The sequence below is a fragment of the Musa acuminata genome, chromosome BXJ1-4 (genome assembly GCF_036884655.1).
Source record: "Musa acuminata AAA Group cultivar baxijiao chromosome BXJ1-4, Cavendish_Baxijiao_AAA, whole genome shotgun sequence".
Classification (NCBI taxonomy): domain Eukaryota; kingdom Viridiplantae; phylum Streptophyta; class Magnoliopsida; order Zingiberales; family Musaceae; genus Musa; species Musa acuminata.
In genome coordinates, this window is record NC_088330.1 from 11,930,154 (window position 1) to 11,952,506 (window position 22,353).

General features: G+C 45.8%; 7 protein-coding genes across 10 annotated transcripts; 3 read left to right on the top strand and 4 right to left on the bottom strand.

Annotated features, from left to right (window-relative positions):
* Window positions 1–515: 515 nt before the first annotated feature.
* Window positions 516–4,728, top strand: LOC103981465 (uncharacterized). The gene is made up of 4 exons (XM_009398204.3): window positions 516–876; window positions 1,966–2,160; window positions 3,552–3,736; window positions 4,158–4,728. The coding sequence occupies exons 1-4, from the start codon at window positions 588–590 to the stop codon at window positions 4,473–4,475; spliced, it is 987 nt and encodes a 328-aa protein (XP_009396479.2). The 5' UTR covers window positions 516–587; the 3' UTR covers window positions 4,476–4,728.
* A 1,278-nt stretch (window positions 4,729–6,006) lies between these two features.
* Window positions 6,007–7,770, top strand: LOC135672437 (uncharacterized). 3 transcript variants are annotated; one of them, XM_065180916.1, is made up of 4 exons: window positions 6,007–6,159; window positions 6,385–6,778; window positions 6,864–7,053; window positions 7,142–7,770. In XM_065180916.1, exons 2-4 carry the CDS (start codon window positions 6,509–6,511, stop codon window positions 7,480–7,482), a joined length of 801 nt encoding a protein of 266 aa, XP_065036988.1. In that variant the 5' UTR covers window positions 6,007–6,159; window positions 6,385–6,508; the 3' UTR covers window positions 7,483–7,770. The 3 variants fall into 3 exon arrangements, with proteins under 3 accessions (XP_065036988.1, XP_065036990.1, XP_065036989.1); XM_065180918.1 differs by having other exon boundaries at window positions 6,385–6,772; XM_065180917.1 differs by having other exon boundaries at window positions 6,069–6,159; window positions 6,389–6,778.
* A 759-nt stretch (window positions 7,771–8,529) lies between these two features.
* On the bottom strand, window positions 8,530–9,543 carry LOC135672078 (protein ELC-like). The gene has a single exon (XM_065180534.1). It carries the CDS (start codon window positions 9,541–9,543, stop codon window positions 8,530–8,532), a length of 1,014 nt encoding a protein of 337 aa, XP_065036606.1.
* A 970-nt stretch (window positions 9,544–10,513) lies between these two features.
* On the bottom strand, window positions 10,514–13,480 carry LOC135586711 (carbonic anhydrase 2-like). Of its 2 annotated transcripts, XM_065167318.1 has the most exons (8): window positions 13,062–13,403; window positions 12,229–12,290; window positions 12,065–12,113; window positions 11,730–11,846; window positions 11,599–11,652; window positions 11,359–11,444; window positions 11,105–11,210; window positions 10,514–10,828 (listed from the first exon to the last, which is right to left on the bottom strand). In XM_065167318.1, the coding sequence occupies exons 1-8, from the start codon at window positions 13,254–13,256 to the stop codon at window positions 10,694–10,696; spliced, it is 804 nt and encodes a 267-aa protein (XP_065023390.1). In that variant the 5' UTR covers window positions 13,257–13,403; the 3' UTR covers window positions 10,514–10,693. The 2 variants fall into 2 exon arrangements, with proteins under 2 accessions (XP_065023390.1, XP_065023384.1); XM_065167312.1 differs by lacking the exon at window positions 12,065–12,113 and having other exon boundaries at window positions 13,062–13,480.
* A 2,926-nt stretch (window positions 13,481–16,406) lies between these two features.
* On the top strand, window positions 16,407–18,973 carry LOC135649173 (zinc-finger homeodomain protein 6-like). The gene has a single exon (XM_065167329.1). The coding sequence runs from the start codon at window positions 16,906–16,908 to the stop codon at window positions 18,052–18,054; it is 1,149 nt and encodes a 382-aa protein (XP_065023401.1). The 5' UTR covers window positions 16,407–16,905; the 3' UTR covers window positions 18,055–18,973.
* A 272-nt stretch (window positions 18,974–19,245) lies between these two features.
* LOC135672079 (protein RADIALIS-like 3) lies at window positions 19,246–19,622 on the bottom strand. Its single transcript, XM_065180535.1, has one exon. It carries the CDS (start codon window positions 19,483–19,485, stop codon window positions 19,246–19,248), a length of 240 nt encoding a protein of 79 aa, XP_065036607.1. The 5' UTR covers window positions 19,486–19,622.
* A 924-nt stretch (window positions 19,623–20,546) lies between these two features.
* On the bottom strand, window positions 20,547–21,812 carry LOC135672438 (protein RADIALIS-like 3). The gene is made up of 2 exons (XM_065180920.1): window positions 21,510–21,812; window positions 20,547–20,821 (listed from the first exon to the last, which is right to left on the bottom strand). Exons 1-2 carry the CDS (start codon window positions 21,742–21,744, stop codon window positions 20,817–20,819), a joined length of 240 nt encoding a protein of 79 aa, XP_065036992.1. The 5' UTR covers window positions 21,745–21,812; the 3' UTR covers window positions 20,547–20,816.
* Window positions 21,813–22,353: the final 541 nt, after the last annotated feature.

Here is a 22,353-nt window from a genome sequence, read left to right on the forward strand (position 1 = left end):
CCACCGCAGGGCAGCAGAAAACAAAGGCCGTATCTGATTCCATCTGCCACATGATTGCCACCCACCTACTACTACGCCCAGAGGGAGAAGAAAATGGCCTTCTTGGCCTTCCTGCACTTGCAATAAACAAAGATCTAAACCGCAAGGCTGCTTCTCATATTCATTCACCGAAGAAGAAGGAAGCACATCTTTAGTCGTTTGATAGCTTCAGTAGGTGAGCCATGATGTTGAAGAGACGGAGAAGGTACGTGTTGCCTGCTATGATAACTTTCAGCTCACATAGACAGCGCCGAATGTGGCGTCTGAAGCTCCATCGATGGGTGAATCCTGATCATGGATGCAATCAGTGACTGCTGCGGCTTTAACCACCCACCGAGGAACTGATGTACTAGAAACCTTACGTGGACCGTCAATTGAGCCCAATCAAGCCCATGATGGGAGCCCAAAAACCTCTAATAGCTAAGATCGAAAAGAAAATGTAGAATAGATTTGGTGGTGTTGGGTTGACCGAGTCCAACTTGGCGTTTTAAGTACACCAAGCTCAGTGCTCGCAGACTCGTCCTGCGCTTCCCTTCCCACGCGCTGAAATGGCCAACGGAGGACTAACGGTCGTCGACGGTAGCACACTGCGGGCCGACGATCTCCGTCTCCCGCTCCCTGACGGCGCCGTTTCTGGCGCCCGTCTCCTCCAGCACGCCGAATCCGAGGTCGCCGCTCGCCTCTTCGGCCTCTCCTTGCCGGATCCCCTCAGATCCGCTGCCTTCCGGCGGTTGGCCGGAGGCGACGCCCGATCCTTCGAGGAGGAGGTCATCGACGCCGACTCCGTGAAGCGGAAGGTCCGCGAGTATCTCCTCGCACTCGCCGATGATCTAGCAGGTCGAGTTTCCCGCTAAAGATCTCTGCTCTTCCGTGCATCACTTTTGGTCCTCTTATCATGTTTACTTAGGGCAATTAAGCTGTCGGCTTCTCGAATTTGTGTTGTTTTCACCACAATGGACGATGATCGGCGGCAGACATACGAAGGGTTTGTCTTCCTCGGTGGTTTTATAGATTTCTTGAAAGTTGTTGCAATACATCGATGGCTGTAGATTTGTTACTGTCTTGATCGTTAGATTTAGATGGAAGGGTTCGCTGGATGATGAAGGGCAGTTGAAAAGAAGCTCCTTTGTTGGTGATGCTTTCAATGTAGAAATTAAACAAAAGTACAAAGCAAGACAAAGGCAATCTTGTGCTGATTAACATAATCTTTGAAAGGGTTTGATCAATTTTAGAAACCGAGAACAATGGGAGTGGAGTTGGTGCGCATTATGAGGGAGCAGACCTTTAGGATGAACTGTGCCTTTTCTTTAACTTCTGGTCTCATCTTCTTGTTCCAGTGGTGCATCAATTTTTATGTTTTGCAATTAGAATATTTTTATGTGGAAAAAATTTTTCCCCTCTTTTATTTTCTTTTCTTTGTTTTGTTTTGTTAAGTATACATTGATCCATCAATTTGGATAAACTTCTTTTATGCTTTCCTGTATGAAACAGAAATAAATTTTGCATAGCATTGCCAGAAGCTTTCCTGTCAAATTTCACTTCGATCCGACCTTGTAATCTACTATGATTTGTCATGCATGGTTTTCTACATCGTCGGATCCTTCATCTTTAAATCGAAATCGTGTAACTAAGGCAATATTTGCTCCACTACAACAAATTGAGTATGCAAATAGAGGAAGGAAGAGAAATGTAATGACTAAATCTGCGCCAAGCATGTCTTGCTGTAGTTGATATTTCGAGGCACCAAGTCTATAATTGTCTTTATTTTCCTTATTTTTGACAACCACACAGAAACTATAACTTATACAAGTGTGCTTTACAGATGCTTCAGAAATTTCTTCTGAAGTTATATACAAGATTTAGCACTCTTTGTGCTCTTGCCATTCAGTTTCGTTGACTATAACTGGATCTCTTTAAACCTTTCAGATGATCCTCTTGCTATTTTGGTATTGGATGGAAGTGCTCTACGAGTTTTTCTAGACGATGAAGATGATTTTGCTATGTTGGCGGAGAATCTTTTTACCGATCTGGATGTAGACGACAGAGGAAAACTCAGCAAAAAGAAGATTCAAGATGCTCTTGTTCTTATGGGGGTGGAAATGGGGGTTCCTACATTTTCAGGTTGGTCTTTCAATGTACAACATATTTCATTTGCAAATAATCATATTACATAGTGCATGACCACATGAAAATCATAATTACAGTAAAGCATATGAGTATATATATCCTACAAAAAGAGTCAAATTCTCGCTTGAATGTTCTCATTTTGGTCATCTATGTTTTTTTTTTTAAATGAATTATGACATGGCAATTATAGATTTAAAGAAACACCTCCCAAAATTGGTTTACCTCCTATATCTTAGAAACCAGAACCTGTTGGTATATACTGTCCTGCTCATTTATTGCCATTATGCTGTCCTCTTCCATAATCTTCTACTTTTTGTGTGAAGACAATTCAAGTACAATTTCTTGACACTCAGTGTATAGGTTTTGTATTCCTATGGTATTTATAAGGTCACTCATAAACTTATTCTTTCTTCAGTTTGTCAATCTTTCATGGTTTAAAACAGCTTGCAGTTTTATTGTTGTTTCATCAAATATCTTTACAAGCATAGTCTATGAGAAAATTTCATTGTAATTTTGCATATTGTATCATATAAAACTTTTGATCCTGTGTCATGGATCTTTTTTTGTTTATCACACAAATGAATGCTTTTCTATATTAAATTTGTTTAAGTACTTCCACAGGTTGAGGCACGAAAATACTATGACTAGCGTTACACAATCAATTATTTTCAGTAATGTGTCATTTTCATATCTAAAGAAGCTAAGCACATGCAAGACAGATAAGATTCCTTTTATTTACAGTTCTTTTTCATAATCTGAATTGCACACTTGGATTGAAAATAGGTGAAAACTCACATCTTTTGTTCTTCATAATCAATAATATATAGCACATCAAAATCAAATTTGCGCTTCTCCTACTTAATATAGACAGGTAAATTCTAACCTGATTTTTGGTTGGGTCACAAATTATATCAGGAACAATAAGCTTTCAGATTAGATTCCTCTTATCTTCATGTACCATCAAAAAAGAGCCATCATTTTGGAATCTCCTGTAATTGCTATGTCATAATAATACATGCACTCTCTCTTGTTTATATAAAGGACAGAATGAAAAATTTTCCTCTTGACTCCATTGTGCGATCCTTTTAATTTTGTGTCAAATAGCTTTCATTGTCTTGCCATTTATGGATGTGGGTCACTTTTTTATTTAGTGATTTTCATGAAACCATAATAAGCCATGATAACAATGTCATTTGCCACTCTTTTGCTGGGACCTCTTTGCGTATTCAATAGCCATACGCCTATATCGCTGCTGCATGTATCACTGTGTTATGCTGAAACAACCTCACTTTGATATACAGGTAAATCAATGTTCTGTTTTTCATACTATTCTCGAAAGGACAATATTTTCAAGTACATGATGTTCTATTTTGTGATGTATACAGAACACAGTGATCTTTTTAGTAACATATTAAGGAAACATGGAGCAGAAGGAGAACAACAGCTGGGCCAGGCACAATTCGCACAATTACTTCAGCTCATTCTGCAAGATCTTGCAGACGGTTTGGCTGAAAAGCCTGTTGTAGTTATCCAAAATTTGAAGGTTGTTAATGGCTCTAAGATAAAAAAGGTATGAGATTATTTTCATATTAATTTCCCATGTTAGATGTCAGTAATTCTTTGTAGATCATGAAATGAGAAAAACTATCAATTCCCTGGTCGATCAGATAGCTTCAATGATAAAAATAAATAGAAAACAGCAAGATAAAATCTGATGCTGAATAAGGAATTATTTGCCATCAAGCTTGAGAAGATTCATAGTTCTGAGGATTGTTAGTTTCGCATAAAATACGGTGTTCTTTTGATTTGTTGTGCACTTCTCTTAAAGATCTGACAAAAAATTTTGGATTCGGAAAAATACCAAAGTTGATGAGGAGATACCTATCAGAGATAACAAATTAATACTTTTCTTGATGCCTAACTCCATCTCTTAGTTATCAAGTTTGTCTACTTCCCAGCAAAGTATGCTTAACATTTCTGTTTGTTTGCAGTTGTTAGAACATAAGGAGCTCCTCGATGATGAGATGGAGAGCATGTTTGGAGATTGGAATGCTCGCGGTCGTGGAGAGGGAAACATGGAGCTATTGCAGGGTCTCCTCAAGGCAAAAGGATCCAGACTAGGCCTGCCTCCAGCTGAGTCTAACGAAACAGTAGCGCTTCTCTACGACCAAATCTTCTCAGAGATCAAGGAAGAAGTGATCGCCGGAGAATTGACAAGAGATGCATTCCACATTGTTGTTAGTGATATAATGGAAAAGCTTGTAGATCAACTCGAAGCAAACCCCATCTTTACTGACATGGGGAGTTGAGGCATGTCGTGGTTCTCTCTTCAATGTACCCCATCTTTAAATATGAAGTCTCTCCCGAAGGAATTTGTGGCTGGAGGTCAATATGTTGACCTATTATCACACACACGAAGAGTGCAGATAACTACAATGTTGATTTCTCTTTTGTTTTATATGATATGATCTATCATTATGTATGGAAATGACATTTAAGCATCATAGAATTTGTACGACAGCTATCCGATATGTATACAACACAGATGCCATTTTTCTATTAGATACAGGTAATCTTGTTTCGATCGAATACAGATCTTATGATGTCGATTTGAAGTACAAATCTTTTGATGTCCATTCTAACGAATTATGAATTCCATGTGAGATATATATATATATATTTCAGGTTTCATTCGATCGGGTATGCTTTCAGAAAGGCCGCTGACAATAACCCCGGAGACGATGGTGGGTTTCTCTAGGAAGAAGAAGACCCGGAATGGTCAGGATCACGCACAAGCCGAGTCCCGAATCTGGCAAGCCAAAAGCTCAGGGAAGCCCCTATCTACCATTCCTAAATCTTGAGAGGAAAACCAGGAATCTAAGGTAGAACCATAACACTGCTCTTTTTGGCTAGTTCCTCTGATGCAAAGTACTTCCTTTCTCCCCCCTCCCCGCACACACAACAATTCCCGTCCTGATGATCTCCTGGAACTGCAGAGGAGCCCTCAAGAGGGAGGAATGTCTCGGCCGGCTCAGGCCCCTCATCGATCGACATAGGATCACCATCCTCATGCTTCGGGAAACTCATCTCCGGCAACGGGAGATGATAATAGGTCAACTCAGTCATCGCCGCAATGCCTCTCTCTCTCTCTCTCTACACCCCAACGAACACTTCAATTTCCAACAAGAATATTTCTAGGATCTCCAAACCTTTTAGATATTTCTTTCGAAACAACGACCAAAACTAAAACAAGCTCACCCTCGTTATCTGGAACTGTGCATCACTCGGCCGGCCTAAGGTCGATGGAGGCCTGGGTGTAAAGGGGCATAAACCTAGTTAAATCCATCATAGGATGATGATCTGAGGAGCCATAAACGATGACTAAGGGGCAACGAGTATGGGTTGAACGCAAGTAGCATCGGTGGTGGCAACGAGTACGGGTGCACAGGTAAATTAAAATTAAAATTAGAGGGAAAGTAAATATTAATAATATTATTTTATTATTATTTTTAAATTAGGAATAATAGAGGGATTGTGAATGATAAAAAAAATGGAATCGGTAAGCTCGGGCGTCTCATCAGAGAAATTACGGCGCCGCCGGTTAAGTCACGATGCCGTCGAACCAGAGACACGTTTCGGTGTTGATGTAAACGAACTTTGTCTCCAAGAATCGCGTCAATGCGCGTCCTCGCTACCGACATCAATGCTGCGGGACCCGTAAAGACGTGGCCAATCAATGAACCGGTAGAGAGATGGGTACTGTACAAAGCGCGGCAAGAAGAATCGATCGAGCACCGTTATGGATAAGTCTCACCAAGTAGGAAAGACACGTAAGCAGGATTTTCCATCTCATCAGCCCCTGCTTCTCCATTTGCCCTTTAAAACCCCGACCGCCGCCTCGTCCGCACCGAGGCTCCGCTCCTCTGATCGCCAACGCTGCCTCCGAGTGATCCACAGTTGGACGCATCGATCGCCGCCTACCGGACCATCGCGGTACGATTCGTTCTTCTTTCCCCTCTCTCTCGTGAAACCCTCCCCGATTCGCTTGGTGCGGCTGTCGGAAGCAATCCCATGCTTGTTGAATGAAACCGGAAGCCGTGCCGTGTGTAGAGTCGAATGATTCCTAGTCGTTGTGTTTTGCTTTAGCTTTTGGATCGAATGAGCTCCTGATCTTTGTTTTCTGCCTTCTCTTCATCCGGTTTTGTTCCGCCTCTGTAGTTAGCTGTTCTGTAGCTTCTCCGATTCCGCCATTTTTGCCTCTGCCTGGTGCTTTGGAGATTACGGTTCGAAATCGGAAGAGGAAGGAGAGAGTCTGGAGACACAACCGATCGATCGGAAAGGGATGGTCCGAAGCGATCAGGCGAAGCCGGTGGGCAAGTCGATGTTGAAGCGCCTCTTCGAGAGGCAATTCGCCAGCGCGCCAAGGATCTCTCCGGAGGAGAGACTCGATTCCTGGGCCGACTTGGAGCCGAGCTCCGTTTCTCTCGACAGGATGGTCCGGAACTACATGGAGGGGGAAAGCAACAACACAAGGAACCCTCCCGACGACGACCTCGCTGCAGAACCCACCATCGCATCCGCCGACGCCCGGGACGCCGCGGAGGCCGTTAAGGCAACCTAATCCGTTCTCGTCCATCCATTCGTCTAAAAACACCATAAAAATGGGATTTTTTTTTTTTTTTGTTGCGTTCTGACAGGGTTTGGTGCTCTGCACGAGTCAGACGGAGATAAAGCTCTTGGCAGATGCATCGAACCTCATGGAGAAGAGCAGGAATTGCAAGAGAAAAGAGGAGTACATCAAAGCTGTCACCGCGGGCCTTCGATCCCTCGGCTACGATGCATCCATCTGCAAATCTCGCTGGAAGAAAACCTCGTCAGTTGCAGCCGGTAGAATTCTGCTCTCTGCCTCCCATCTCTCTCTGGGTTCGCCTTTAATTCTCGATCGATTGGTTGATGGTATTGGGTCCATTGACAGGAGAGTATCAGTACATCGATGTGATCGTCGGCGGCGGCGAGCGGCTTCTGGTGGACGTGGACTTCCGGTCGGAGTTCGAGATCGCGCGGTCCACGAAGAGGTACCGTGAGGTGCTCCAATCCCTGCCATCCGTCTTCGTCGGGGAGGAGGACCGGGTGAACCAGATCGTGGCCGTCGTGTCGCAGGCGGCGCGGAAGAGCCTGAAGAAGAAGGGTCTCCATGTCCCGCCGTGGCGGAGGCCGGAGTACATGCGCGCCAAATGGCTTTCCACCTACTCGCGATTGACTCCATCGAAACCGAAACGACAAGCGATCGGAAGCGGGGAGTCGGTAGAAGGGTAGGGGATGGCCGACACCGGAGGCTGCGCCGCCAGGGTGGGGCAGCAACTCAGCGAGGCAGGGGAATGAACCCGCGGCGGCGATCTCGGCACTCACGTAAGGGCCGTGACTCATTTTCTTTTTTGAGAAATATATTATTGGGAAAATTATATATTATATATACGGTTGGAGTTCGAACCAAAAAAGAAAGGTTCAATTTGAACCCAATTACATGTTCGGGTCAAGCTCGAGTTCGACATGCACCAAATGTATAGACGTCGATAAAACATTAATTTTAAGATTTTCTTCTGATATTTCCATTCCCTCTATCCTAATTGGATTGGCTAGGTCTTAAAGCAAATAAAATAATTGGGATATAAAGGAATCATAAAAATTCTTGCTCGTTGTAAAGAAGTTATTAAATCTGGATATTCTAAGCATAAATAGTAAAACTAGAATTTGATCATATACCCATCTTATCAAGTGGGAAAGACTGAATAAGTTCGATAGCTATCAAGTTTTTTAATTAAATTTATCATATGAGATTCTATAATATTGACATGATTTAAACGAGATAAAAAGATAGATTAAATCATACACATACATCATGATGAGTGATCAGAGTGTTTAAGAAATATAAAATTATTATTTCATATTTATTTGATCTTTTATCAAGTAAGTTCACATTTTATTTTTATTTTTATTTTTATTTTTATCATTAAGTATTTTTATTATTAAAAATAAATATTTTAGTACCATTAATATGTATATATATATATATATATATATATATATATATATATATATTCTTTTAATATATATATTCGGTTGACTTGCAAAGGTGGCCGGTCGGTCATCGGGTATGGCATTTTCTACTCGGAGACTTGAGATTATGGAGCATGTGCATGAACTTTGGAAATCTTCAAAGTCAACGCAACGAAAAACATCGTTGCATGTTTGTGGAAGACATTTATCCGATAACGAGATACAAATATCCAAATAGTAATTGAACGAATCCTTTAAGCTTCCGCACAAAAGAAAAGAAAAGAAAAGAAAAGAAATAGAAATCAATTAGCAAATCGCTCGCTCTGATGAACTTTCATTGGACCGCTGGATTTTTGCGACCATCGCCCTGTGGAAGAACTGCTCCCTCGCCAAACATCTCACCTGCTTGATATAGTTTGCGAAGGTTACCGATCCCGCCGCTAGTGCTTCACCAAGAACCTCCACCGAGTCGTCGATGGCCTGCGCCGCGGCTTCGTTGTCCAGCAAGCATCGGTCGCTCTCGTCGGCCGTCTCGAATCCTTCTACCTCTTCCATGTACAAACAAGACTCGGTACCATGCGATTGCAGCCAATTCGACAGCACGTCCGCGTTATCCACCATCTGCTTCGCGACCTCCTTCGACCTCAGCCGCTCGAGTTCCAGGTCTCCCAGTGCCCGGTCGATCATGTCAGTTCGCTCGCGCAGCGTAGCTTGCCTGCTACACAATTGCTTCATGTCCTCCTCGATTTGAGCCTGGAATCGCTTCACGTCGTAGTGGAGTGCAGCTACCAACCGGTCGATCGCCTCCCTCTTGGATGCAAGAGAAGCATCGGTGCGGCCGGGCGAGGTAGGGATGAAGCCGTAGGGGTGGCAAATTCTGAAGACCTTGACGAGGTTGCGCGCAAGATCGGAGAGGTTGGACTTTGGATACTGCCATGTCTGGAGGTAGGGCAGGACAGCAGAACCGGAGGGAGCGATAAAAGGGTGATCGTGTACCACCATCTGCTCACCGGTCGCGGGGAACACGTACACGATGGGTGCCACGAAGGGGTATGCTTGGTGCAACCATATGGTGAGGAGGACGGGCGGCAGGGACGAGGATACGGGCAAGACGCCATGAGCGTAGAGGAGGTGGACGGTGGTGCCGTCGTTATGGGTTAAGGTGTCTGACCCCGGGGAGAGGGTCCGGAAATCGTCGAACAGGGAGAGGAGGTCATCGCGGATGAGCCACTTTAGGCCATGGTGGACGTAGGAAAGGGCTCTGTCGCCGGTAGCCTCTAGGGCGGCCTCGATGAATCGGATCGAGGACGACGAAACCATTGCTTGCTGAACAGAGGAAGATGAAGGCTTGGAGACCGCACCTCCAGAGGGGGGGTTTATATATGAAGTGTCCTTCGAAGATTATATATATATATATATATATAAATAATATAAAGGTTTGAAGGGTTAAAAGGGTAAAACAAATGGCAATGAATGGTGTTGAAGCTCCCTTAATGCGGACATGGATGGCAAGTAAGAAGGTTTGAAGGATTTGTAGCAGGTGAAAGAAACCACACCTTGGAGGACAAGGAACTGTGAGAGGTTTAGTGCCTTTAAATATACTTTCAATGATGACCACATTTAGTCTTATCACAAACATGTCACATAAACACCGTATATAGAAAAATATGATTTAGAAGCATCCATTGCTCAAGTCAAGCTCGGAGGAGACCCCAAGTCCAGCCCTCCGAGTTCATCTGCTTTCCTACTGCTCCTGCGAAAGACAAAAGACTGGGAGAAGGAAGCAACCAAAGAAAGAAAACGAGTTTTTGTTCTTCTCAGAGTGGCGTGCCCTTGTAAACAAGACTTGGCACACAGTTCAAAGGTCAATGGTTGAGTTCGCAGTCCTGTAGTTGGTACGAAAAACAAAAATATAATCTATACAATGACTTAGATGGCATTTCCAAGTAATTGGAAAAGCTGATGTTTGAGGCAATGATCATTAGAGAGACTTGACGGATTCATTGTATTCTTTTTGCTCTGTCAAGTATGATTTTGTAGCACAACTTTGACTTTCCAAGTGGGCTTACTTCATATGCTTACATATGGTTTACCAACTCTTGTCCGCGTAATACAGACGTACTCGGCAAAATATCCGTGCTGTTTGAATGTAATAACTGCAGTTGCTGCCGCTGCCGACTGTGGTGATGATACCTGACATCTTACATCCCACACCTTTGGAGTGTGATGCTGTCATTCCTGTATCTAATAGCAACTTGATCATCGTCTGGTATGAGATATGACAGAGTGGTTGTCGGGAACTGTTCTTGCTAGACTTCCATATCAGATCACAGATGAATTTTGCATACATGTTGATGTTTCTTTTCCAAGGAAAACAAGGTACAACGATGAACGGTACATTGCCATGTTAGAACCCCGAGTTAAGCGCATGCTGGCACGACAACAATGAGAGCTCCTTTAAGCCTCCGGTTCATACCTCCCAGATATCAAAGCTGCCGGCAACGAAGTTGTAATGTGCCCCGATCAGTTTCAGTGTTTTCTTCTCCAGTCCATCTTTGACGAAGGGATACGTCTTCAGGTTGTGGAGAGAGACGTTCACTGCCTCCTGCCAAGGGTCGAAGAGAATGGCATCAGTCAGCAACACAATAGCCAAAAGCAAACCTCTCTTTCCGATATCAACAGCTCAAAACATTTCAACCAAAAAAAGTCTTCTCTGCTGCTGTTGACAGTAATCATCATATTCCACTATCCTCAGAGCCAAGAAGCAGTAGCAATTTTACATCTGCTAAAATTAGCTTGAGAGAAGGTGAATGTAACCTTTGCACATTGCTTACTTGTATGAACTAGAAAGTATCATTGTAAAAAAGGAAGAGAAGAACACCTTTTCGCAATGGGTGCATTGATCCTCGAAGGGCAAGGCTGAGTGATTTGCTTTCACCTTCTCCAATGCTGGCAAGCAGACCTTCACCCAGTCCTCTATGAAGGCACTGATCACAACCAGATAAGGAGGATCATTTGGTCGGAATTCCCAAGAAATTTGGAGGAAATTCCAATCTATTTCATCTTTCAAGAAAAAAGAGTCAACACTAATGCTGCCAATTACTGAAAGATGAAAACAGAGGTGATGTTTCTTACCTGCTTCTGGTGCCATCTTCTTTGATAGACATAAGCCCCTTAATTCCACCGCAACGACTGTGGCCGATCACCACAATGTTCTCAACCTGCCCAAGATTAACAGAGTCGGTATTTATTCTTCTAATGATCATTAAACTCTTTATGTATTTATCCTTCTGTCGATCCATCTCTCGAGAAAAGAAAACAAATGAAAGATGGGTGGCCAAAAGGACAAAGCAATAATGTAATCGACTGCTGGACCTTGAGATGGAGGACGGCGTACTCGATGGCAGCCCCAACCCCGGAGTATCTCGTCTGCAGGCACAAACAATGAGGGATGCCATATGAAGAGAGCAAGTTTCTTGCATCGAGTGCGTTAATGCAGTAGTAACCTGGTCATACGGAGGGACCATGTTGGCAATGTTGCGGACGGTGAAGGCCTCCCCGGGCTGGAAGTCGAGCACCACGGACGGGCACACACGAGAATCCGCGCACGCAAACACCATGAACTGAATCAAAACCACGTAACATAAGATCATGTTCATGGGATCATAGTACTGCGGTAACTCACATGCAAGCCTCGGAATGCTCGTCCCAAGATCTTTTTTTTACTGATAGATCCCACTTGTTGATTGAAGTCATTTCGATTGTGGGGTTAACTTAATCTGTCGTCTTCCTAGATTTTGCAGCACAGAGAAGGACTTGGTTTCGTTAGGAAGGAACTCACCTTGGGGCTCTGACCATCTGCGAGTTGAGTGAACAGAGCAGCGTTCTTCCTGTAAGACAATAGTTACGGTCTTACAGATGGATCGACGATGAAGAGTTACTTTTTCGTGCATGCAATCCATGGGAGGATTAAGATGCGAGCATGTACGGGGGAGATTGACTTACTCGTAGACCTCCTTCTTGAAGCGCTGGAACCCCGAAGTCAGCCGCTCCATCGGATCCATTTCCTGCACATTCACAGAGATTAAGTGGTGCACTTATCTCTCATGGAGAAAAGAGTGTTTGTGATGGGAAAGAACAAAAGCAGCTTGTAAAAGAGAAAACAGTGCAGCCCATCTAAAATCTCTATAGATCATCTTCGAATCTAAGCTATCAGAAAGAGGAACTCAAAAGAAACTTATTCGAACCAAATTTCCAGAATGCTGAGATCAGATACGAGGAAGAAGAAATATAGACATAACAGGGAGGAGAAAGAGAAGACGAGTGAGGCATCGGTGATCCCACAAACCTCCTCCTCCTCCTCCTCCTCCTCCTCCTCTATCTACACCAAAAGTCTTCGAGATCCAATGTCTGGCGATGAGTTGTCCATTTTATATGCGTGTCCTACTGGTGGAAGCGTTTCACATGACTCGAGAGTACAATATTAGTCTTCTCTACGAATGCCAGGCTTTCTTTCCATGGCTTCATGCCTTTCTTATTATTCTCTTCACCATATCGCAAAGCAGGGCAAGTTGACTGGGGGGTGAATTGAATCAGTGGGCGCTTCGATGGCGCTTCCCTATGACAAGGAGCATTCGCCGGGCGAGATGGGGGCTGGCCAGGAAATGGCGACTGCGGCGGGGAACCCAATCACTGCTCGTGCAACCCTCGAGAGGCCGACAAATCGTACTATTTCCTTATTGATACTTATACATGGCATGAATCAGAGGAGTGCGACCCAAGCTTTTGGGTTGGCACCATGACGAGCGTGCCGCTCTATGTGGCTATCGATCTCTTACCGTGAGCGTGCTCGGGGCAGCAGAGACGCGAGAGGAGCTCTTGTCGGGCCTTGGAAGGGAATTTTGCGCGGAAGATTTGGTGGGAGTGTTTCTGCTGTCGAGGCTGGAGAGGACGATGGCGGGTCTGAGAGCGGCCCTGCGCCTGTTGGACCGCACGAGACTGCCTATGCTCCGAACCCAAGCGGCCGGCATCATGCAAGGACGGGACGCTTAGATTGCGCGCTTCGTTCAAAGAGATCATTAGAGGAGGAAGACGAGGGACGTGGGCTGGTTTCCGGCCTCGGTTCATCGTCCCGCGCCGCTCCTCCTCCACCCGTTTGATATGGAGACCGGAGAGTGAAGCTTTAACGTAAGCGGCCAAACCATCGTCACAGCCACGCAATGAGCTCTGCGGTGTGGATAGCTTGCGTAATGGAGATGGAGTCTTGGAGCACCCATGGTCCTTACTGCAAGATGTGGCAGAGATGAGCATGAATTGTCGCTGTAGCACGGGATAATTTAGAGAAAAGGTGACGTGAAAATAATCGAGATAACATCGAAGACGAACACGGTGGAAGAGATCACGTTTGTCGAATGCTACTGTTGTCCAAGTTTGACTCGGCACGAACAATTACAGGAGATGACCGACAAGCTTATCCATCCAACAAGACTGGAACGCTGTCGAGTCGATCCTTTCCTTTCGTAATTAAACTAATATATATATTGGAACTTTGAAAATATTTTCTAAATTATATTGTAATTAAATTAATGATGATTATATAGATGAATTTAACCAAACGGAGTTTTGAAAATATTTTCTAAATTCTATGCTCGCAAAAAAAAAAAAAAAACGTTTCTAAAAGAAATAAAAACATATTAAAAAAACAAAAAAAATTAACAAGGGTGACACCTACGGGCGATGCCATTGACGTTGGCGAAGAACCCGAACACGTTTCGTTTGTTCGGCAAGAACAACTGCCGCGGGCCGCGTCTTGCCGCCTGCTCACCGCCTTTCCCGTAGTACACCCGGTGGGCAGTGACGATATCCCACTGGCCCGCCTTTACGCCTCCGTTCCCCCCTCTCCCGTTCTTCTCCTCCTTTCCCTCCTTCACAGCCACCTCGGATTCGCTTCGATGGCTCCGGGGTGGGCTGCCCTTCTCCGCCTTCTTCTTGTGCCCCCTCCTCTCCTTCGCCGCGAGGAACATGCCCTTCTTCTTCCCGTCACTCTGGCTCCGCCTCGCCATCAGGTCCCGGATCCGCCATTACAGCGACGACCCCGTGGAGCTGCTCTTCTTGCACCGCCCCTGCGCCGCTGCCTCGGACGGCCTCGGTGCCCACGAGCAGTACGTCCTAGGGTCGACCCGCTCGAGATCGTCCACCTCCGACGATGACGGCGTCGAGTCCAGGCCGGAGGCCCGCTACGGCTTCTTGCCCAACAGCCGGTGGATTTGGTCGCGGTCCACGTGGCCGTCGGCGATGGGAAGGCCGCGGCCGAAAACAGGGCAAAGGGGGCGGATCCGGCCGTCGGAGAAGATCTCGTCCGCGGCGATCGTTTCATCGCCATGCTCAGGGTCGGTGAGAGCGAGAGCGAATTCGAATTCGAAATCGCCCTCGTCACTCTCGACCTCTTCCTCATCCTGTCGAAGCGATTATGGAGGGGGAGAGGCGGCGGAGATGCTCTTGGGCGAGCCGTAATGGACGGGGGAGATGAAGCGATAGCCTCCAAGATCTCTGAAGGTCGGGCAAGCCATGGCGTCGGGTTCGACTCTTTTCTTCTGCATCGGCCTCTTCTCGCTCTCTCTCTCTCTCTCTCTCTCTCTTCCTTCGGCCTCTTGTGCTTTCTTGGCGGAGAGGCGTGGCGAGCGGTGGAGCGAGCGACTCGGAGAACCGGGGCCGGGGAACGGTCCGATCGAGAGTTCACTTCGTGTACAAGGCCGAGTCACACCCGAGCCAACGTTGGCGACATTTGATTGAGCTTTCCCTTGGGAGGTGGGGACAGGAAGCCGGTGGGAGTAGGTCCCTTCTTACCCATGATTGATTGAGGTTGTGTGTGTGACTACAAGTCGGAGAGGAATTGTGCTGTGTTCTACTACTTTGACCTTTTAATTTGAAACGACCTTTTAATTCGAACAATAATAAGTCATATATATATATATATATATATATATATATATATATATATATATATATAATCGGGATTTAAAAAAAATAATTGTTTTTGGAAATCGAATTCAAATATATTCATAGTTAATCCAATCAAGCACACACAATTCATTTAGTCATCAAGTTAGAAATCAAATTATTGAAAATTGAAAATTTTAGGTTATAGATCAGACCCAATATATATAATCTGACTCATTCGATCTTTAATATTGTAAAATTATTCTCTTAATCGATGTCCATTCTTCTCATATACGTCCTCAATTTTTTTTCATTAATTGGTTTGTTTTGATGAAAATTTTACCGAATATTTGGACTCCCTCAGTTTATTTTGACTTGGTTTGCAGCTTTTGATGATTTTTAATGCACTGATAGTTCACTTATGTACGTATTCGATGGATCTCAAGATGCCCACTAAGATCACAAACTGGAATTCTAAGGACTCGTAGCAACCTTTTTAATCGTATGTCTGCTCTGATTTCTGAACACCTGTTTAAGATTACGATTCATCAGAAACGACCAACAAAATCTAAAAGCTCATCGGCACACGAGAATGAACTGCCGCGAGATGCATCATTCCAAGCTACAGTCGGCAGCAAAGCATACAACTCCCATCATCTCGATCGATCAGAATGCTTTGCTGCAGCAGATGGGGACAGCCAAGTCCATGAACAGAAAGACCTGACGCCCCCCAAACACTGACACGATTAGTGTCTGCATACGCCTAAGGCCAAGTCCTGTAGTGCTCATGGTGTGAGCACAGAGACGACGGTGAGTCCACTAAGCCTTGAGCATGTCGAGGACAGCGGTGAGCAGGGGGCTGCTGGCTGCAGGTGACAAGACAGCAACATGAAATAAAGATGGTAGCAAGTATTTGCGTGGGTAGCAAGGAGAAGAAAAGAAGGACCAAGCAAAAGTTCGCTCGAGAGTTGGTGGAAGACCCCAATCCCTTCTGGTGCTGGGCCCCTGACGCACCAACATGAGATCTCACAACAGCTCTTCCAATCCCCTTAGAGAGAGGCGTTTAATGGTGTTGCAGAAGAAGAGGCACGGAGAAGAAGAGGAAGAGGAGGAGCGAGGTACGGTAGCAGCAAACAGCAAAGTTAAGGACGTTGTACATGCAGGGAGCCGACATGTGAGCAGATGAACAGCTGCTGCGGAAGTAAATGTGATCACCAGTTTGCAGCAATAATTATGAGGGATGGGACCAACTTGCAGGGCGTGGGAAGGGCGAAGCATGACCCTGTCGGTTGTTCCCTGCGGCAACCCCGTCCTCATCTTCTCTCTTTCCTTCTCATGAGACCCCATCTCTCTTCTACCTCATTCTGATTTGATCACCAGCGGCAGCAACAACAACAACAGCCTTCTCCCTCCCACCTTTCCCCTTCCCACCCCGCAGATGTCTGTTAGGAGACCATGTCCTACGCCCCTCTGTTGTTGATCTCAATATTGTGCACCTAAAGCAGCGCATGCGCTTCCTTGCCGTTGCATTTTGAGCTGCACTTTTGCTCGTTGAGTCCGGTCCCTCTCATCTCTCGTCCTTGCTTTTGTGGGGTGCAGTAAGAGCTGGACTTGTGGCACTTATCCCAAAGATTGTATCCTGCGGTGATCTACTACGTTTGGTTTGCCGAATCCCACTGATTAGCTGATTCCTTCTTCTCTGATTGGTGCATCGTGTAGCAGGTGAAATTTAGAGGTGTCGTTATGGAGTTTAGGAATCCTAACGAGGTAGGAATGCCTTCCTCTCCCTCTGGTTATAATTCCTCTCTCATCAGAGGAGGATCGGCCTTCTCTAAACCCACTCTATCCCCCACTTCCTCTCTTCTATCCCCGAGAGTGGGAGGAGGGGGACTTGGAGGTGGTGGTGGTGGTGGTGGAGGAGGAGCAAGAAATGGTAACATCCTTGGCAGCACCAGATCACCGCCATCACCACCAACTCTTGAACCCACCACCACCATGGATCCTTCACCCCAGTCTCTTACCAAGAACACTGGCCAAGCTTTCGTCTCCAACTCGTCTACAGGTGCAGCCGGTGCAGGCGTGCCGTCTAAGACCGAACCTGCTGCCATCACTAGTAAGAACTCAACCACCACTACCACTGCTGATATCTTCACAAGGTACAGAGAATGTCTTCGCAACCACGCCGCTGCCATAGGCGGCCACGTCGTCGACGGCTGCGGCGAGTTCATGCCGAGTGGCTACCCTGACACGGCCGAGGCATTAAACTGTGCAGCCTGCGGCTGCCACCGTAGCTTCCACCGCAGGGAGGTCGATGGCGGCACCAACGCCGCCGGCTCCTACTACCATGCCACCGATCACCTGCCTGTGTTGCTGCCGCCACCCCATCCTCTAGCCCATCCCCACCACCACCACCACCACCACCAGAAGCCGTTCCAACTCGGCGGCTTCTCCAGCCCATCGCCGACCGTGCCGGGGTCGTCCGGCTTCTTCCAGTTCGGTAGTAACAGACCCAGCGGCAGCGGAGGCACGACGACAGAGTCGTCGAGCGAGGAGAGGATCAACGCTGCGGCGCCGACGGCCGCAACCATGCCGAGAAAGCGGTTTAGGACCAAGTTCACGGCGGAGCAGAAGAATAAGATGTTGGCTTTCGCCGAGAGGATCGGGTGGACGATTCAGAGGCAAGATAGCGAAATGATCGAGCAATTCTGTGCGGAGATCGGCGTGAGGAGACAGGTGTTGAAGGTCTGGATGCACAACAACAAGCACACCATAATCAGAAAGCAGCCGCCGCCACAGCACCAGCAGGAACCCCCAGTGCAACAACAGCACCAGCAGCCGCCAGAGTCACGCCTCCCCTACAGCAGCTGTAGCCAAGACCAGACTCTCATCTAACCTGACTTCGCTTGCGCAGGAGGACTCAGGCCATGGAGGAAGACAAATTTTGTTCATCTTGTGGGTTTACTGGTTTGAGCTGCTTTCCTTCTCATCCTCCGGTGCTTGTTTGCCATTTGAAACATCGATCTTTAGCTTAAACTGTCTCTGCATTAATCTTATCGCATGCGATCGGTGAGCTGCCACCAACAAAGGAAGATAAGAGGGACGCACGGTTCAGAAGTGACCACAGACAAGACATGTCGGTCCCCTGCGAAGAGCTGAACATGTAACTCGAGATGCATCGGATGCTTCCTATGGATCCATTGTGCATTACAAGCCTGAAATCATAGCTGAGATCGCCATTGTCACCTAATACCGTCCGTCCTAATACGAGCAAGAAGGCAGTAGAAAAGAATCCGACATTGCCTCGTTGGAATCTAGCGGTGGGACTGACAAATCGAGCACCTCAATCACCTGTTTCTTGTTTCTTGTTCCTCCATTAGCATTCCTTTTCATTTGCTGTCTTTTGCTTGGTGATCTCAATAATCTGTCGGTCATTTTTACGTCTAATTCCATCACGTTGTCCCTATATCTGTTGCGCTAAAGAGGCTAACGCCTGAGCTTGCAAGGGAGTTCACTTTCCTTTAGCTGCTGCTGCTTTTCTAGCTTGTGGAATACAGATGATATTGGCTGTGATTCCTTTCCCTTTCGCAGAAGACTAAGTGTTTAATTCTCTCAAAGCCAGATTGATGCAGATTAGTATGCATATTACAAGCAATTTTTCGATGGTCATTTGTATTAGTTCTTTTACCCTTTCCACATAATTAAGTTGTCCTATACTTGAAATTAATATTGTGGTTGTGGTCACCATTGTTCCTATTCTCAGTAGCAGAGAACATTATATTCTATATCATTCATATGGCTTTAATTTGAGTTACATCATGGCTTGTCTTCAAGCATTATTCCATGCATTTGATACCCTATTCATCTTATTATTGAGGGGTTGTGGGGGGGCGTATCTTTTTCATCGAACATATGGCTTGTATCACTATTTCTTGATGGTGAAACATAGAGCAATCCTAGTGAGTTAGCAGAGGGATCTGTGTAGGATGGCAAGGCAGGAACTACGAAGCAGACTTAGTTCTCTAGCCAGGAAGGCAAAACAAGAACGAGGAAGAAGGAGAAGCAACAAGAACTCACATCCCAGTCTTAACCTTGGCTCCTCGTCGGTGGGTAATGGAATATGGGCTCCTTGGTTGAGTCGATAAGGTGGATGTCCTTGACGAGCAGCTCGTAATGGCGCTTCACTTCCTCGGCAGACCTCCCGCGGCCGACGGCCCGGGCCACATTGTGCCAGCGTTCAGGCGTTTCCTCGTCGTACAACGCCAGCGCCAGCTCGAACGACTTGTTCTCCTCCTCGCTCCAGGAACTCTTTGGATCGGATGCCATGAGATAGAGAGAATGGAAGTCGATGGAGAGGGGACAATAGTTCGCTCGACTCTATACCATCGATGGTGCTCCTCCTTGCGAGGAGGAGGATGGTGTGGTCAAGCGGTGGTTCTCTGATGGCGATGAGTGATGACCAGCTGGACAACCGTAATATGCAAGAGGGGCAGAAGAGGAAGGAGACCTCACAATCTGCTCCTCCTGATTGCTTCTAGTTTCTACGACTGATGGACCATACGACTCCTTAAAACTTGGTTTACAGATTGTGGAAGTGTTTCTGAAATTTCATTTCTTATCCTACAGAGCGTTCTAATTTGCGACAAAAGAAAAAAAAAGGTGATAATTAATGGATGAGATTTATAATGATAATTTTGTCATCCGCACTAAATAAACACACTACATCTAATTTCAAAATTGTTTAGCTTATTTTCATCAGAGAAAAATGCAAAATGACTCACAAATCGGATTTCAAGAGAAATACAACAAACATAGAGGTTTTCATGCATTAAAATGCGGATGAAATTTCAGCTTTCTTCTCGTCCGACTGATCCCACGTCGCACATGAGGAGAGCTTATCCATCCTTCCGATGGCCTCCGTCCGCTGCAACATTTCCATGAAGACCTCGAGACTCCTAATAAATGCACTAAGTGTCAGTCCCTGTTAATGCTGCGCAGGGTCTGCGTCATCCACCCCGATTAGTAAGTCTACACATTGGAGACTCCGCTTGTTTAGTCGCTTTCTTCTTGTGTTTTCTGCGAGATCTGTTCTTCCTTGGGGCGAGGGTTTTGCTCGCATCCCACGCCCAATCTGATGAACTTTGTTGGACGGGGTAGACTCGTCATGAGTCTCGCATCTTCTCAACCTTTTCCGGACATCCAATATCAAGTATATGATTCAGAAACTGCTCTGTTCTCCACATATTTGTTCCAACAAAACTTGTCCTCGGATTAAAATTTGAATTATGATCAAACAGGCAAATTCTGATGCTGTGGAGCCACAGCTATCGAAGAAGCTCTCATGATATCTGCTTCAGATTGTTGAGGTGTGTTGCGAGGAGATGATGTTATAGAATAGAACAATACTAAGCGTTCATTAGCAAGCAAGATAACCGATTACAAGAAGACTAGCCATATATATGTTTATGATGGCAGTCTTCGATATATCTGGGAGTACACGATAGAAGGGAGAAAGAAGACTGCAGAAGAAACTACTTGTAAGTCCACAGACATGTAGAGTTCATATAGTCCTATAATTAAGATTGTGATAACTGATATCCAGAACAGTGAAATGCTCCTTGCTTCTTGTTCGTTCTCCGGTTGAGCTCCAAACACTCTCAACCTGCAACAAAAGCAAAAAAGGAAGGTTCAGATGAGTTAACAAAAGATATGTAGCTTTTAAGGTTGGACAGCAACAGTAGATGAAATTTTAAATGATTAACATGAAAGTGACGGACCCCAAAAAGAAGCATATTGCAAAACCCAAGTCAGTCATAAGCCTGGAAAGTATTCTTGTCATATGAACCATCAAAAACCCTTGCGATCGTAAATTGAAAATCCTAAAACTCTTGGGATCGATATGGAAAAGTTCATTTCTATATTAGATCTCGTGTGACCTTGCAGGGTTGACAAAGAGCCAAAGTCAAAAAGGACAGTGGATAGTACAAACCACCTGTGCTAATATATATATATATATATATATATATATATATATATATATATATATATATATATATATATATATATATATATATTACGGCAGACAGGTCCTCTGCAGGGAGAGGCAAAGTTTGGGATTGACGTAGAACAGGAAATTCTGCGGTCGGTCGTAGGCAAGCAGAAAGAACAGTGTGTGCGCGCCACAAAACATAGCAGAAAACAGATTAGCTGCAGAGATGATCGTATTTGAGAGCGCTCCGAGTGCAGAGAAAGCATGCAGCACGTAGGCTTTCTGGCAGAGCGCAATGGCGGAGCAGGGAGAAGCCGAAGGAACCGTCGATGGCGAAGGTATTGGAAAAGCGATCACATACCTCTGCCATTAGAGGACCGGTAATTGGCGTACGGCATTTGGCCAGCCTCGATGCGGCGCACGTCCTCCACGAGCAGGTCGTAGTAGCGCTTCACTTCGTCCGCCGTCTTCCCGCCGATGGCCCGGGCGATCTTGTGCCAGCGGTCGGGGGTGTCCCTGTCGTACACCGCCAGTGCCTTCTCGAACATCTTGTTCTCCTTCGCGGTCCAGGAGGAGCTCATCGAACCGGATGCCATCTCAGGGAAGAAGGGTTTGCTTTGCTTCTCTGGTGGAGCTAGCTGATCTGTGTGGGGAATGCCTCTGCCCCGGCGGTGCTTCTTATAAGCCCGGACGCAGTAGGCAGGGTTTGCATGTGGGGGCTACGTTGGGGCGGATCCACTTGTCGAATCATACTCCATTCGAGGAGTAGGAAGGCCATGACAACAATACCGGATGACTCGGAAGTTTCAGAGCCACAAGACTGTGGGGAGGGGGGGTGGAGGGGGTGAAGAATATATAAAGATCGTGAATAGGGGATCAGTGAATGGAGAATCACAACCTACCTCTTAGAAGAAAGGATATTTTTTTCCTTCCCACACTTGTCATCAATCTTCATTCTAATTAACACCCAGGCATGGACTGTTGTTACGAGAGACGCAGCATCTGCATCTGTGTCCGTAGCATTCAATCGGGAAAGCACTGGTCCTGCACTAATCATGTTCGTAATCTGGGATAAGAATAAGATCACAGAGATGCTGCTGAACAAAAAAGAACACAGCACTGAATCAAACCCAGCTGTTACCCCTCCCGTTTAGCCGTATGGAATCACGCAATCAACCTTATCCCTCTCCCTCGTTCCCTGTTCG

Bases quoted from the DNA above. Each gene is read 5' to 3' on its own strand.
- LOC103981465 (XM_009398204.3), top strand. From the start codon at position 588: ATGGCCAACGGAGGACTAACGGTCGTCGACGGTAGCACACTGCGGGCC. The intron at 877-1,965 runs GTCGAGTTTCCC...TAAACCTTTCAG, and splicing joins ACTCGCCGATGATCTAGCAG to ATGATCCTCTTGCTATTTTG. The intron at 2,161-3,551 runs GTTGGTCTTTCA...TGATGTATACAG, and splicing joins GGGGGTTCCTACATTTTCAG to AACACAGTGATCTTTTTAGT.
- LOC135672437 (XM_065180916.1), top strand. From the start codon at position 6,509: ATGGTCCGAAGCGATCAGGCGAAGCCGGTGGGCAAGTCGATGTTGAAG. The intron at 6,779-6,863 runs GCAACCTAATCC...GCGTTCTGACAG, and splicing joins ACGCCGCGGAGGCCGTTAAG to GGTTTGGTGCTCTGCACGAG. The intron at 7,054-7,141 runs GTAGAATTCTGC...GTCCATTGACAG, and splicing joins AACCTCGTCAGTTGCAGCCG to GAGAGTATCAGTACATCGAT.
- LOC135672078 (XM_065180534.1), bottom strand. From the start codon at position 9,543: ATGGTTTCGTCGTCCTCGATCCGATTCATCGAGGCCGCCCTAGAGGCT.
- LOC135586711 (XM_065167312.1), bottom strand. From the start codon at position 13,350: ATGAACCGAGGCCGGAAACCAGCCCACGTCCCTCGTCTTCCTCCTCTA. The intron at 11,653-11,729 runs GTTACTACTGCA...TTGTGCCTGCAG, and splicing joins TGGTCCCTCCGTATGACCAG to ACGAGATACTCCGGGGTTGG. The intron at 10,829-11,104 runs GTGTTCTTCTCT...GACCCTTGGCAG, and splicing joins AATGCACCCATTGCGAAAAG to GAGGCAGTGAACGTCTCTCT.
- LOC135649173 (XM_065167329.1), top strand. From the start codon at position 16,906: ATGGAGTTTAGGAATCCTAACGAGGTAGGAATGCCTTCCTCTCCCTCT.
- LOC135672079 (XM_065180535.1), bottom strand. From the start codon at position 19,485: ATGGCATCCGATCCAAAGAGTTCCTGGAGCGAGGAGGAGAACAAGTCG.
- LOC135672438 (XM_065180920.1), bottom strand. From the start codon at position 21,744: ATGGCATCCGGTTCGATGAGCTCCTCCTGGACCGCGAAGGAGAACAAG.